The sequence below is a fragment of the Spermophilus citellus genome, assembly GCF_964194105.1.
Source record: "Spermophilus citellus genome assembly, chromosome: 2".
NCBI classification, from domain to species: Eukaryota; Metazoa; Chordata; class Mammalia; order Rodentia; family Sciuridae; genus Spermophilus; species Spermophilus citellus.
This window is the reverse complement of record NC_138183.1, coordinates 37,263,508-37,279,054: the sequence shown is the minus strand read 5'-3', so window position 1 is coordinate 37,279,054 and position 15,547 is coordinate 37,263,508. Positions and strand designations below refer to the sequence as shown.

Genomic DNA, 15,547 nt, shown 5'->3' with positions numbered 1-15,547 from the left:
CGTAAAGACTTTATTACCATACTTCTGGGTGCAGTTCTCAAACAATGAAAGATATTTCTGTTATCTGGAAATAGCCAAAAATACCAATCCCACATTTAAATGTATTGTTTTTTATTTTAGATGTACACAATAAACTAGTATTCAGTGACAACTAAGAGCTTTATCCAGAACTTCATAATGCCTAGCCAAAGAGGTGAAAACCTTCTACAGTGGATATTATAAAACACTGAAGAAAAAAAATTGAAAAAGACACCAAGAAGATGAAAAGATCTCCATGTTCATGGATAGGTAGAATTAATAGTGTTAAAATGGCCATATTACTAAAAAGGGATCTACAGATTCAATGCAATTCCCATCAAAATACCAATGATTTTCTTCACAGAGCTAGAACATACAATCCTAGGGCTGGGGTTATGGCTTAGCAGTAGAGTGCTCACCTAGCATGTGCGAGGCCCTGAGTTCGATCCTCAGCACCACATAAAAATAAATTAAAAAATAAAGATATTAAAAAATGTATACAAAAAATACAATACTAAAATTTGTATAGAAAGACAAAAGACCTAGAACAACTAAAATAATCCTGAGCAAAAAGAGCAATGCCAGAGGCATCACAATACCCATCAACCAATGGAATAGAATAGATGACACAGAGACAAATCCACTCAGCTACAGTTATCTGATTCTTAACAAGGTGCCAAAAACATGGATTGGAGAAAGGACAACCTCTTTAACAACTGGTGCGTGGAAAACCAGATATCTATATGTAGAAGAATAAAACTAGATCCCTGTCTCTCAACCTGCACAAAAGTCAACTCAAAAAGGATCAAAGACCTAAGAATGAAACCAGAAACTTTGCTAGAAGAAAACATAGGATGAACATTTCAACATAAAAGCACGGGCAATGACTTCCTCAACAGGAGTTCTAATGCTCAGAAAATAATACCAAGGAAACAATTATACGAAAAATGTTCCACATCTTTAGCCATCAGGGAAATGCAAATCAAAGTTACATGGAGACAAAAACTGCTATAGTGAGATTCCATCTCCAGTTAGAATGGCAGTCATCAAAAAAACTGCACCATGTACAGCCAGAGGAAGAAGTTGTGCTCCATTTGTGTACAATGTGTCAAAATGCATTCTTCTGTGATGTATAACTAATTAGAGTAAATTAAAAAACAAAACCAAAAAACTAAAAATAAATAGAAAGAAGACCAGTAGAGTAAAGGAAGGGGAAGGGGGGAGGGGGGAGGGAGGAAGGAAGGGCAAGGGGAAGTTCAGGGGATAGAAGTAGAGCAAATTACATTCCATGCATGTATAATTATGTCAAAATAAACTCCAATTTTATGTAGAACTATAATGCAATAAAATAAGACATTTTAAAAAAAGAATATAAATCACAATAAATGTTGGCAATGATGCAGGGAAAAAGGAACTCTATACACTGTTGGTGGGATTATAAATTGGGTACAGTAACTATGGAAATCAGTTTGGAGGTTCCTCAAAAAGCTAAAAATAAAACTATCATATGATTCAGGCATACCACACCTTGGTATTTATCCAAAAGGGTTAAAGCCAATTTATTTTACAGATAACTTCATAACTATGTTTATCAAAGCACAACTCATAATAGCCAGGTTATAGAATCAGCCTAGGTGTTCATCACCAGAAGAATGGATAAAGAAAATGTGAAATACATACATATATATATATATATATATATTTTTTTTTTCATCACATTTAGTCAGCCATGAAGGAGAATGAGTTTATGTCATTTGCAGGAAATGGATGAAACTGGAATTTCAGTGAAATAAGTCAGATTCAGAGAGAAAATTATTATGCTTTCTCTCATATGTGGAAGCTAGAGGGAGAAAAACAGGGAGAAAAGACTCAATGAAAATAGAAGGGAGATTTTTAAGGTAGAGGAAGGTGATCAAGGGGGAGGGAAGTATTGGAGAGTGAAATTGGATCAGATTATGTTTTTAAGGTATGTACAAATATGACACAATGAAACCCACCATTCTGTATCATTAATACGTACCATTCAAAAGAAAAGCAAAATAAAACAAAAAAAGAAATAAAAATGCAGAATATCAGTTCTTCTGACCTTGATGTTCACTGCCTATAATTCAAAGTTTTATGATGGCTAGTTTATCATGAACTAGCAGTTGTTTGAGAAGTTGTTCCGGGTATTGTGAGACAAACTAGGAAACAGATGCATATGGAGATAACAACTTTAAATATCTATTTTCTTGACTTTTGTTTTCTCCTAATGCAGCTGAGTAAGTTTCCATAGGCAATGGGCTTTCCACAGGTGGCAGCTCTTACATCAAAAACAATAAAATGCAGCATTAGAATTTTGGGGGACTTTGTGTGGTTGGCTCCCGATATGGGTCTGACCTTCTTCAACAATCTAACAACTCCCATTTTTTAAAAAATGAATGTTTTTCTCCTTTATTTATATGCAGTGCTGAGAATCCAACCCAGTGCATCACACATGCCAGGCAAGTATGCCACCACTGAGCCCCCAACCCCCATTTTTAACTAGGTCAGAGGGTGTTACGGGAGCTGAATGTTTATGCTCCTCCTAGATTCATATTTTGAGGCCCTAACCCCCAATGTCTTTGTACCTGGAGGTGGGATCTTTAGAGGTGATCAGGTTAAGGCTAGATACTCAGGGTATTACCCTAATGACAAGATCGGTGCCCTCATAACAAGGGGAAGTAGGAGATCTCCTCTCACACACACAACTTACCCACCCAGGAAAGGCCAGTGGAAGCACACATCAAGAAGGCCCCTGTCTGCAAGCCAGGAAGATAGCCCTTCCAGGGAATGGAAAGCTGGCACTTTGATGCTGGATTTCCTAGCCTCCAACTGTGAGAAATAACTGTTGTTGAAGCCTATAGTATTTTGTTATCGGAGTTCAATTTGACTAAAAGACACGGTCAGCCAGAATTAAAGCTGTATTTCTCAGCATCTCCTGCAGTTAGCTACATCTCTTGTGGCCATTTGACTAAGCTAAGACAAATTTGTTACAAGCAAAACTAAAGTGTAGTAGCTTCTAGAAACCTTTCTTTAAGGACAGCTGGCCTGTGGCCTTTGCTGTCCTTCCTCTTTGTCACTCTTTTTACTCTACTAGAGGAATGTGATATGTATGGGAGCTGGAACTCTGGCTGCCTTATTGTACTATGAGGTAAGGACCAGAGGGTTGAAGAAGCTCTGAGCTGGAAAACAGTAGTGAGACCCTGAGGACTTCAAGGAATAGAGCTCCTGTGGCAGACGTGGCCTGTGTCCCCTCCAGACCTGTACAGGAGACAGAAATAACTGCTACCTTGTTTAAACAGTGTTACTGTGAGGCTATTATTTTCAGTTAGATCTAACCCTTGCTGATACACACCCTTTCCTTTATGTGAACTTCACTTTTCATATAGGTCTCAAGGTCATTTCCCCTTATCAGTGAAGGACAAATGTTGGTCCCTCCAATCACAAACACAACATGTTGAGAATGTGTCTTCCTGTCTGCAGCAAGGAACAGGGATGGATCCAGTGAGTCCAGAGGACTTAAATTGATTCTCAAAATAGTTGCCCTGAGCCCCTCAGGAAGCAATGTGACTTAATTTTTACTCTATAGGCAGCACTGCTAATCTAAAAAATACACCTTTTTTGTGTGTGTGTGTGTAAAGATGTTCATTCTTTCCTAAAAAACAAACAAACAAACAAACAAAAAAACTTACGGCTCAGGGGGAAAATAATTGGATTTTAAAAATCCCATTTATTTTGAAAATTTATGGTATATAACATTCTGACCCACAATACTCTAACAATACTCACATATGGAAACATATTAATTGAACGATGAAAACAAGTTTCTGTAAGAAACAACAATCAGAAAGTAAATAGAGTTTGTATGTAAAAGGTAATGTAATAAAGTTTATTTACTATAGCCGAAGAAGGACTTGATCATGAGCAGGTTGGTGGAAAAGGGATCTAGGGATTCATTCTTTGAAGGTGTAGTCCTCTTTCTGCACTATTCAATAATTCTCAACATTTTGGGCCATTACGATCATCTTGCACTCAACATGTGCCTCTAATAAAAAATTATATCACAGAAAATGCTTTTAGGGAGAAACAAACTAAATACACGAGTGTGTCCAAAAGGGTAAAAAAATACTACATGTGCAAAGCTCACTGAGGTTTCCCAGAAGGCACTGCTGATCTCTTCATCCCCCAGCTTTGGCAAGGTGTTTTGGATTCATCTCTACCTGGCAAACAATTCACATTTGTTCCATATGATATTTTCTGACTAGAAACCAAAAATAAGCTCATGAATAGATCTTTGCCTGGAATCATGAACTCAAAATATTCCTTCTTATAGCAAATGTCATTGTTACACTGAGGGAGGGGCAAAGAAAAGGAGTCATTGTGTGAAAAGCAGTAGATATTTTCAAAGCCAAAATGGCAACAAGTGTTGACTGAACTGTCATTATGTGGGGTTTGTAGCTGAGGGGACAGGTCGGGAAGAGGCAGCAACTCAAATTCTCTTTACAGGATTTTGCGCTGAGGACAGCCAGCTGAGGTGTGGTGTACGCCAGGGAGGCTGCCCGCGAGCCTCTGCCCCACGCAGCTTTTTTGCCAGGGCCCTCACACCTCAAGTGTCTCCTGTTTTCTTTCAGCCAGACTTGAGGGATACTGTGTGTGTGTGGCCTGAAAGTTTTAGTGCTTCCGCGAAGTCGCTGTAGGAATTTCCGAAACTTGGTGGCTTTTAAAGAAATGGGTGTGAAGAATGCTTCTGCCAGCCAGAATCCACCTAAGGGTTTGTTTTATTAAAGGAGAAAACCAAGTCATGTTGGGCGGTAGAAACCTCCGTGGGAGGAAGAATGTGCTAATTCACCTGGACCTGCTTGCTACTCTCACCATTATCTCCTCTGGCAGAGAGAAGAAAAAAAATCACTGCACCAGCGCTGTCTTGAGGGCCCCAGACTGAGCCACAGCCTTTGAGCCTGAGCAGCTGCCTGGCTTCAGAGAGCAGAGTAGCTGGGTTGGGTTTGGGTGTGAAGCATCCCGGATGTGGCAGAACAAGTGGCTATTTTTCCAGAATCCTCTTTCATTCCTTCCTGTCATCTAGAACTTTTAAGATTTAAATTTTTTTATATTTTAGTTTTTGATCCCTGTGGAATCTAAACTGCGTTTGAAACTGAGACCCAGAACAATAAGCCTAGTTCTGAAAGGAGAGGTCACTGGAACCAACCGGATGCAGCAAAGGATGTGGGTACCAACCTATGCTCCTGAGGCGAATAGCATTGCTGGGGCAAACCCAACCAGAACAAGAAGCAAACACGAGGACGGTAACATCCCAGGAACCGTTCTCTCTCTCTGGCGCCCCCTGTAGGCAGCGTCCGTAGGGTGACACTAGACAAGTAGAAACCAGGTGTCTCAGTCCAGCATCACATAGCAGCCCATAGAAGGGTAGCTTTAAAGCTGAGAGAAAATAGCTTGATATTTAGCACATTAATTTTTATCCCAAATTAATTGATCCTATGTATTTGGGTTTATTTCTGAAATTCATTCTGTTTCAGTGATTATTCATTTATTTCTCCACCAGTACCAAGCTTTATTTATTTATTTTTTTTATTACAGTACCTTTTGTATATTTTGATATTTGGTCAGACTAGTTTCCTCTTCTTGGTCTTTTCCCAAAATTTTATGGTTATTTTAACACATTTGCTATTGCATTACATCTTTATATAGCTATATTTCTGTGGGAAACAATGAGTTTTCCAGTGATTGGGATGACATTGAATTTCTATATTAAGTCAGAAGAATTGAGAAATTTACATTATTGTTCTTATCCAAATTATATCTTTTGATTTATTAAAACATTTCTTTGAATTATCTCAGTAGAGGCTTATGACTTTATTCATGTAGGTACTCTGGATTCTTAACTTTATTCTTAGGTATCCCCACCCCATTTCATTGCTAATTCTGTTTTCCTGGATGTATTTTCTCCCAGTTACTATGAGTATGAAAAACTCGATTTTTGCATATTAATTTTGTAAGCATCTAAGAGCAACTAGGAAGTTGAATTCTTATTGTTTTCTAAATTGCTTTTTGATTAATTTTCCTGTTTCAACTAGGTATAAATATACTAGTATATCAGTAATCAATAACAATAAATTATTCCTTACTTTCTTTTATTTTCATCTTGTTTTCTTTCTGTTCTATAATCCAATGGTTGGTATTTTGAGAACAATGTTAAATTGTAATGAGTTTTATCTATTTTCTGACCATTAGGCATGATATATACTTTTAGTTAGAAACATAAATCTAATTTCATTAAAGAACTGTCAATTACCATTTTTTGAGTGATTTAAAACTCAGAAATTGATTTTTTTACTTCTTAGATAACAATGGGGAATTTGCTGACAGAATCACTTTTTCTTTCTTGAATGTAAATGAATTAAACAAATAGATGTCCTTAAATGTTTCATCTTTTTAAAATGTTTTTTAGTTGTAGATGGACACAATACCTTTATTTTTTATTTGTTTATTTTTATGTGGTACCAGGGGTTGAACCCAGTGCTTCACACATGCTAGGCAAACGCTCTACCACTAAGCCACAACTCCGGTCCCAAATTGTTTCATCTTTATATTTAAAAAAATTATTCCACTTGGATATGGTTTATTATTCCTTTGGTGTGTTGCTGAATTCTATTATACACATCTATATTTATATCATATATATATATATATATGTTTGTATAACATGTACATACATTTATATGTATATGTACATATTTATACTAACATATATACATACATATAAAAAAGATGGATCTCTACCTTTTCCCCTCTTGTACATTCCTTGTCATGTGTTTCAAATTTTAGTGCCAATGCTGTGCTGGCTTGGTTAAAGCAATTTGGTAAATACCCTTCTTTTTGCATGCTCTGAAATAATTTCAATACTATTAACCATTTACCTCCTCTGAGTGTTAAAAACTATTCATCTGTGAAGGCATTTGCACTTGGAATGTATTAAGATGATGTCTGGCAATTTCTCAATTCCCAGTTAATTTGTGTTTTTAGATAGTCTATCTCTTTAGTGGTTAAATGGCCATTTATTTCTTTTTAGAATATAAGTGTTTTTCTAATATTTTTGAATTTATTTCTGAACATGGAACAAAACATTCTTATAAAATTTCTAATTTTCTTGGCAATAGTGGTTTGGAACAGATGAGAGGTTGGTGGTGCCTGTGGACTGGGGACCCTGGAGGACCGGGAGGAAGAAATGGCTGAGCAGATGGAACCCAACTTCCCTTCCTATCTCCAAATCTGAATTATGGCCCCTCATTGGCCTGTTTGCCCTGCTTCAACCAAAGCAGATATACATTATATTTTAGTTTAAAGATTCCATTGGAGATTTAGCCAGTAGAATAAAAGCCTAAAAAATCACTGATCCAGTATGTGTGATTAAGTATGAGAGTAGTTTTGCCCACTTCCTCTCCCAACAAAAGAAAATGGGAATGAAAGCAGCCTTTATTCTTAGAGGAAACAATAATGTAATTTATGACTCAAAATTACGTTATAGTAATGTAATTTGTAATATAAAAGGATGTGACTGCCAGTAGTCAAGGAAAGCAAGCAAACCCTCTATACTGGACAGATCTGGACTGTCCTGGGAAATAGGGTTAGTTTAGAATCACCATTATTACTCCCAAGATACTTTCAGAAATATTACATTCTTTCCATTGCTTCAGTAAAACAGATAATACTGGAGGTATAGTCTGGTACCTGTCAGGTAAGTTTTGGCACAGGTGGAAATGCTAGGGCTGTTAGAGATGGAGAAATAAAAACTTGAGAAACCAGAAGATTTATCTTTATATGTCCAAAGGAAAGATATTAGGTGCATTTCATGTAGAGGTATAAAGCTGAATTAGGACTGGAGGGTAGAAGCTACTAGATAGAGTATTTGCTAGCATAATTCCAGGAAGAATTATGAAACAGCTATAGTGTGGAAAAGTTGAATTTTCCACCACTGGACAAGTCCAGCTAGATGCTAGGCAAGCAGGTCAGGAATATTGAAGAACTCCATTTATTATGTAAATGGGGTTGAGCAAGGGGAGCTTGGAAAGCTCTTCAACCATATTGCTTGGTTCTGTCAATGTCTGAAGTTGGTCTGAAAGACCTCTAGATGTCACTCTTGTGCATTTGTAGTAGCAATATTGTTTCTAGTACAAATAGAAATAAGGAATTTAATAGCAAACTTAAGAAGATGAAATTTTATTTTCAAAATATGCATCCTTATCATATGCAATTCACTAATACATATAAAAACCCTAAATGTCACTTGAAACAAAAATTTCCAAAATGTCTTCTCAAAATTACATTATAGTAATGTAATTTGTAATATATTCTCAAAACTGACTTTCTAAATTTTCTTTTAAAATGTCTTCTGATATTCTCAGAATTTAATATAACTTGCCACAAAACTGCTTCTACTCATCCACAGATATCTTTGAACCTCTCATGTTTCATATGTCTGTTATTAGAGACAGGAATTAGGTTTTGCCCTTGTTTGCACGGCACATAGTAAAGATTCAAAATAACACCATTAACGATAATTTATATTTTTATTATGCTTACATTTTACAAAGCGCTTATTTACAGTTATCTAATGCATATAAAGTCAAGTGGTTAGGTATTATTATAGATGAAGAAACAGGCCAAAAGAGACTAAGAAATTTGCCTGTGGTCATAGGTAGGAAAATGCTGCTCAATTTCTATTGTGCTGAACTATGGAGGCTCAGGGAATGCTATAGACTTTACACCGTTTTGGACATTCATGGGGTATCTATAGGGTTTGTAGGTAGTGATGTAATGCACTCATGCCCAAGAGCACATAATTCCTGCCATAGCAAAGGAAAACACTATCTCTGCACAGACTGAGAAAGAAATGGTTTCCTAGGAGTCAGGAAGCTATCCAGGACCAGTGGGATTAAGGAGGCGATGAAGCAAGTGTCCAGGAGGGAGAGGTTCTCAGAAGTGCACGGGTGTGTACAGGCAGGAGTCCAGAAGCATCACTAGGATGAGGACTTTGTTGTTCAGCAAGACCACAAGGTATATCGTCAGGATGAGCACAAAGAACATTTTCTTCAGTTGAGGGTGGTCCTACGAGTCCTAGGAAATTAAAACCATCACAGAGGAGGTTCCATTGGCTTTTTCTATGTGATATCACACAGGGTTGTCATCAGCAAAGTACAAACTGCCCATCAGGCTTTCTTGGAAAGAGCCCTAGGAAACCCACATATAGTCAAGTCCCTGTCACATAATAGAACATACTTGTGGCCAGGTGTGTAAACCCAGTAGCTCAGGAAACTGAGGCAGGAGGATCACAAGTTCGAAACCAACCTGGGTAACTTAGAAAGACCCTATCTCAAAATTAAAAATAAAAAAGGGCTGGTGATGAAGCTCAGTGTTTAGAGGATACCTGGGTTCAATCCCAGTACTGAAGAAGAAAAAAAAAACCATACATGTGTGAGAGTGATGACATGACTGAAAGAGACTGTGTGGCGGGAGTGGGGGGGGTAGGGGAGGTCCTTAGCTCCTAGAAGAGAGATCAGAGCTGGACCCATGTTGGTAAGGGCCTCAAATGTTCCAGCTGTGCATAGATTTCTCCTGATGCTGCTGTCCTCTCTGAGTGTCCGTAGAGGCCACTGAAGACTGGAGAGGCGAATTGACCTCTCTGAGTCTTCTGAGCAAGCTGGTGACAGAGGCAGGACTTGAGTTCTGCAGAGCTAATCCCTGGCCCAAGGACGGCTTTTCCTCGGATTATGATTAAAAGCTGGAAAATGCTATGATTATTTCTTTTAATACAAATTTACACAAATTCAATTTAATCCGGGCTTTCTTAGATTCTCAGGGAGGAAAATCCCTAAGCATATCCAATTCTTAGAACTAAGAAGTTCAAGCTTCTTTAAACTTCGACTGCATGTGGGAGGAAGGGTGTAAAAGTGTTAATTCACATCCACAAAGAAAGAAGCCTCGCTAAAGGCTTAAATTTAAAGAGGATTACTTCTCCAGTCTGCTCACGAAGGCTGTCATCCAGGGATCTTCCCCTCTCCAAAAGGAAAATATCTTTTAATTCTCCTGTTCATGTGTGGCCCTTATAAATATATGATATTCATATAGGTCTCATATTTCTGGATGCATAATCATCTAGGAATTTAAAAGTTTTTTGTGACTGTTGTGAACATATACAATCACCTTACTGTATTTTCTTATTTATTTCCAGTAATTTTGTACTTGATTTAATTTTTCTAGATAAACAATGTCATCTCTGAATAGTTGTACTCTTTTCTTTCTTTTCAATATTTTTATTCCTTATTTTTATTCCTGATCTAATGCCATGAGGTAAATTTCAGAATAATATAGACATTGATTGACAGCAGATGCCCTAGGATACTGTAGGTGTTTTTGTTATTGGATTCAAATTTCTGGGCTGTGCATGCTCAGTGCTAATATTTGAGAGACAAACAGGAATCAGGTTTATTCAAGGCCAACCCTGAAGAAGATAGAGGGGGGTTGGTTCTTTTTTGTTGTTGTTTTTTATTTTTGTTTTTTTTTTTTTGCTTTGTTTTTGGTTTTTTTTGGCCTGGTCTTCTTTAATTAAAAAAAATTATCAGTGCATTATAATTATACACAATAGTGAGAGTCATTATGCCATATATGTACATACACATTATATAATTTGCTCAGTCTCATTCCTCGGTATCTTCCCATTTCCTCCTCTTTTTCCTCCCTCTGATTCACTTGTTCTTCTCTACTGATCTCCCTTCTATCAATGACATTATTATTATTGTTATTGTTGTTTTAGTTAGTGATTATTATTATTTATGTAAGTGGTACTCCTGGGTTTTCATGGGGACTGAGGAGGTTGTGAGGCTGCAGGCCTGGCAGGTTTTCATTGGGAAGGGCCCTGGGACTTAGCACAATGGATTTCAACCTCTTGCAGCTAGTTACTAAGGAAGGGTGCTACAAAGCCCATCTGAGTTCTGTGAAGCTAAAGAAAGTTTTCAGGTGAGGCCTCTCCTCAGGGTTTCGACTTCCCAGATGAGACCTCTGCTGAGAGTTCAGAATGCCGGTTAAAAGGGAGGGAACGTCAAAAGATTAGGAAGGAAAGGTGAAAGCAATCCTGCTAAGGACAACTCCCAGAAGGGGCTGCTGTTACAATTTGCCATTGAGGGGCTGCTTGATATTGTCCTGAGACCATCTTCCTTGTTGAGGATGGTTTCCTCCATTCACATCCACTGCTTCAAAAAAGTCAGAAATAGACACTGAATTTTATTTTATTTAAAAATTTTTGACATTGAATTCTATAAAATGACGTTTCAACATTTGTTGATGTGATCAGTTTTTCCTCTTTAATCTGTTAGTAAAATGGTTGCAGTAACAAACCTGCTGATGTTCCTTAGAAATAATAATAAAAAAAAAGAATGTTCCTTAGAACATTTAATTTCCCACCAGGTGTGTTGGCATACACCTATGATCCCAGTGCCTCAGGAAGCTGAGGCAGGAGAACGGCAAGTTGGAGGCCAGCCTAGAGAGATCTTGTCTCAAAATAAAATGTTCTGTGGATGTAACTTAGTGGTAAAATGCCCCAGGTTCAATGCCCAGTACCACACTCAAACAAGAAATGCCACTGTGTTATGTGCATTATTTGTTTAATGTACACTGATTTTAATCTGCCCAAGTTTAATAAATGCCCTCTTTTTCACCTGATCAGATTTCTTTGTTCTTTAATAATCCTCTAATTTGAAAGACTTTATCCTAATACGAGGATTATCAGTACTTGCTCTTAACACAGACCAGCATGTTAAGACTTCTGTTTTATTTTAGTATCAACGCACTGAATTACATTTATAAAGATACCTTCCTACCACATCCTTCATAAAATGAAGCTGCCTTTCTTTCTCACCTCCCATTTTGATGAAGGCATCCAGAGCTATAGCTGGGGTTTCAGCATTGCCCTGTCATCAGCATTTACCCTTCCATGTGTCTTAAGAGGGATGCAGAAGCCAACACTGATAGCTGCCTTGGCCTGGCAAAGCTGATCAATACATATAAGAAGTTCTTCCAAAGAACCCTGTTTAACCCCAGCTTTGCATCAAACTGCCATAATTGTATAAAATACCCAATAGAAAGTAACCCTGCCAAATTAGGACACCCCATCCTAGATGACCCTTAGTTAGGGGGAGCTCTTTTCTGTGTGCAACACACAGTTACTACAGGATACCTAGGACAGAAAACTGGCGCCTGCCCCTCTCTGGTCACCCTATCTAGTCTGAGGATTTGTAATAGAAACTCTTCAACTTTCAATTATGATTGTGTCATTGAAGCCAGGATTGCAGTCCAACCCCTGACAGGGAGACTTCCCTAAAGGGGCCTCAACAGGAGGATCCCCTGATGGTGTCCTGCTGTCCAGTACTCTGCTGGCTGCTGAGGATAGCAGCTACCTGCCAAGATAATAGAAAAACTGAAAAAGTCTCATTTAAAACAATGTATTTTCTAAAAAAAAAAAAATCCCTTCTATACCAATCTTTGCAGTATCAATCGTCAATTAGAATTTGTTGGTCTTTTCATCATATGCATTGCATTGTATAATTCTTCACTGCCTTTTTTTCGGGGGGGAGGGGTACTAGGAATTGAATTCAGGAGCACTCTACCACCGAGCTCCATCCCCAGCTCTTTTTCTTTTTCCTTTTGAGACAGTGTCTCACTAAGGCCCTCACTGAAGCGCTTGGTAAGTTGCTGAGGTTGTCCTCAAATTTATGATCCTCCTGCTTCAGCCTCCTGAGTCACCTTCCCATGTCTGGCTCTACTCTTTCATGTATTGTGTCTGTTGTCATTTTTCCAGATTACCAGGTTTTTTGAAGAAGGAGAACATAGAGATGTGTGTTTTCTGTGCTTTCTCATGTAGTAAATGTCATTTTAACCTTCATATATGTGCAGAGGTTGACTATGTATAGAATATTGGACTCAAAACTCATTTCCCTCAGAACTCCACAAGCATCATTCCACTGACATCTATATTTAGAACTGCAGAACAGATTGGCCAATGGCAGTTCAATTCTTATTCCTTTTTAAATAATAACTATTAATTATTAGCTTTATTAACTTAATGAATTTTTTTTCTGTGGTAGAAGAGTCTATAGAACATTTTTACATACATGGACATCAAAACTTATCATTGAATCCAGTACAATATATCTTTTCCCACAATTCCTACCTAGAATTAGTGAGTTCTTTTGACCAAAGACCTAAAGTATTTCTGTTCTGGAAAACTTCATTTTTCTTTTTTATTAACATGTGTCTTCCATCTGATCTGTTCTCAGTTTGTGAAATTCTGTGATGAATCTATCATAAAATATAGTCTTTTGGCCGGTCTTTCATGCTTGTCATCTTTTCTGAAATAATTTTAGTCTTCTTGAGTTTATTTTTTCTCTCAGGAGTCTAAATGAACAATTGAAGTCACTTTTGAATTAAAAACATGTTTTTAGTGTTGTCTTTATTTTTCTACTGAGTGCTACTGACTTGCACTTGTTGAACAGTGTTTTCTTTTTTCTAATGAAATATTCTTATCTTCTCTTTATATTTTCACCTAGACTCTTCATAGACTGCTCTTGAGTCATTAGTCTCTGAATTCCACCAAAAATATTACCAAAGAACTAAAACCAGAAAAAATTTTTCCATCTGTGTACATTAACTCTTCTTCAGCAAAGATCATTGGCTTGGTTGTTAGTTTTGTTCTCTTTGGGGTTGATGTCACGATTTCCTGATTATCTCAGTTTCTGCATTTCTTTGTTGACAAATGGGAGGCCTCTGCCATCTAAGGATAAACTGAGGTGTGAATTAAACTTTCAAAAAGAGAAAATAAAAAAGACATGAGCTTTTGACACTGGCATTATTCTTATCTACCCCTATCAGCATCTAGGGAATGAATGATTTTCTGTTAAGGACCTTGACTGAGGACAAGAGAAAGAGATTAATTACGAAGACATAAGAAGAGAGCAAGTTAGAAAACATGTATTAAGCATTATTTTGTAGGAAATGGATAAAGAGAAAGATAAATACTAGCTGGTACTATTCCATATTGTATTTACTCTCAACAAACAACTTAATATGAAGGACATGGTAATATAAAAGTAAGACCCATTCAAATATGTTCAAGTATGATCAAAGAAATAAAACAAGGAGCAATTGAACAGAGGCACTGAAGACTGGCAATTTTTGTTTATTTGATTTTTATTTGTTTGCTAAAAAAATTTTTTTGAAGAATCAGTTTTCCTTGATTTCAATTTGACTAGTATCCATGACAAAGTGTGAGAACCAGGACAATGTATGAACGACTACATACCTTTGTGGAACTGCTTCTAGAATGATGTGGGAGAAGTTCCATTAAAAACTTCTGCTCACAGAGCCTTCCCACGTGATGAAATTTACTTAAGTGATGAAGCTACTTCTCATGTGGTGATCTCCTTCTCTGGGACCCTCATGTGGGAGCATCAGGGAACACAGAATCACTGAGATCCCACCATCACTGAGTGAAGTGTTTCTGACATACCAGGTTCCTCACAGCAGCCTTCACGTCCTTGTTCCTCAGGCTGTAAATAATAGGGTTCAGCATGGGGGTCACCACCCCATAAAACAATGAGATGAGCTTGTCTGCTAGGTCCTGCTTGTCGGCCCCCAGGGGGTCCTTGGACTTGGGCTTCCCATACATGAAGAGGATGGTCCCGTAGAAGACAATCACCACTGTGAGGTGGGCAGAGCAGGTGGAGAAGGCCTTTTTCCTCCCCTCAGCAGAGGGGATCCTCAGGATGGTGGCAAGGATGAAGACATAGGAGAAAGAGATGAACAGGACTGGGGCCCCCAGAAAGATCACGTTGGCTACCACCATGCTGATCACATTGATGGAGATGTCAGCACAGGCCAACTTCAGGACAGCCAGGATCTCACAGGTAAAGTGGTTGATGACATTGTCTCCACAAAAAGGCAGTCGCATTGCTAAGGATGTCTGCACTGTGGCGGTAATGCTACCAGCTGCCCAGGAGCCTGCAGCCATGGGTACATAGACAGCCTTGCTCATGACCACAGGGTACCTAAGGGGGTTGCAGATGGCCACATAGCGATCAAAGGCCATCATGCTCAGGAGAACACACTCTGTGGCTCCCATGGCAAAGGAGAGAAACATCTGCACAGCACATGCTGAGAAGAAGATGGTCTTCCTGGGGGTGAGGAAGCTGTCAAGAATGAGGGGGACAGAGGAGGTCGTGTAGCAGATGTCCAGGAAGGAGAGGTTCCCCAGGAAGAAGTACATGGGTGTGTGCAGGTGAGAGTCAAGGAGGGTCACCAAGATGAGGACACCATTGCCCAACAGAATCACCAGGTACATGAGCAGGATGAGCACAAAGAATGTTTTCTCCAGTTTGGGGTGGGCTGACAGTCCCAGGAGAATGAAGCCCATCATGGGGGAGGTCTCATTGGACCTGACCAT

The 15,547-nt window shown here is 38.3% G+C and overlaps 1 protein-coding gene across 1 annotated transcript; it reads right to left on the bottom strand.

Annotated features, from left to right (window-relative positions):
• Positions 1–14,587: 14,587 nt before the first annotated feature.
• Positions 14,588–15,547, bottom strand: LOC308642308 (olfactory receptor 13C7-like; the record flags this gene model as incomplete). The annotated part of the gene is made up of 1 exon (XM_081281150.1): positions 14,588–15,547. One exon carries the CDS (start codon positions 15,545–15,547, stop codon positions 14,588–14,590), a length of 960 nt encoding a protein of 319 aa, XP_081137276.1.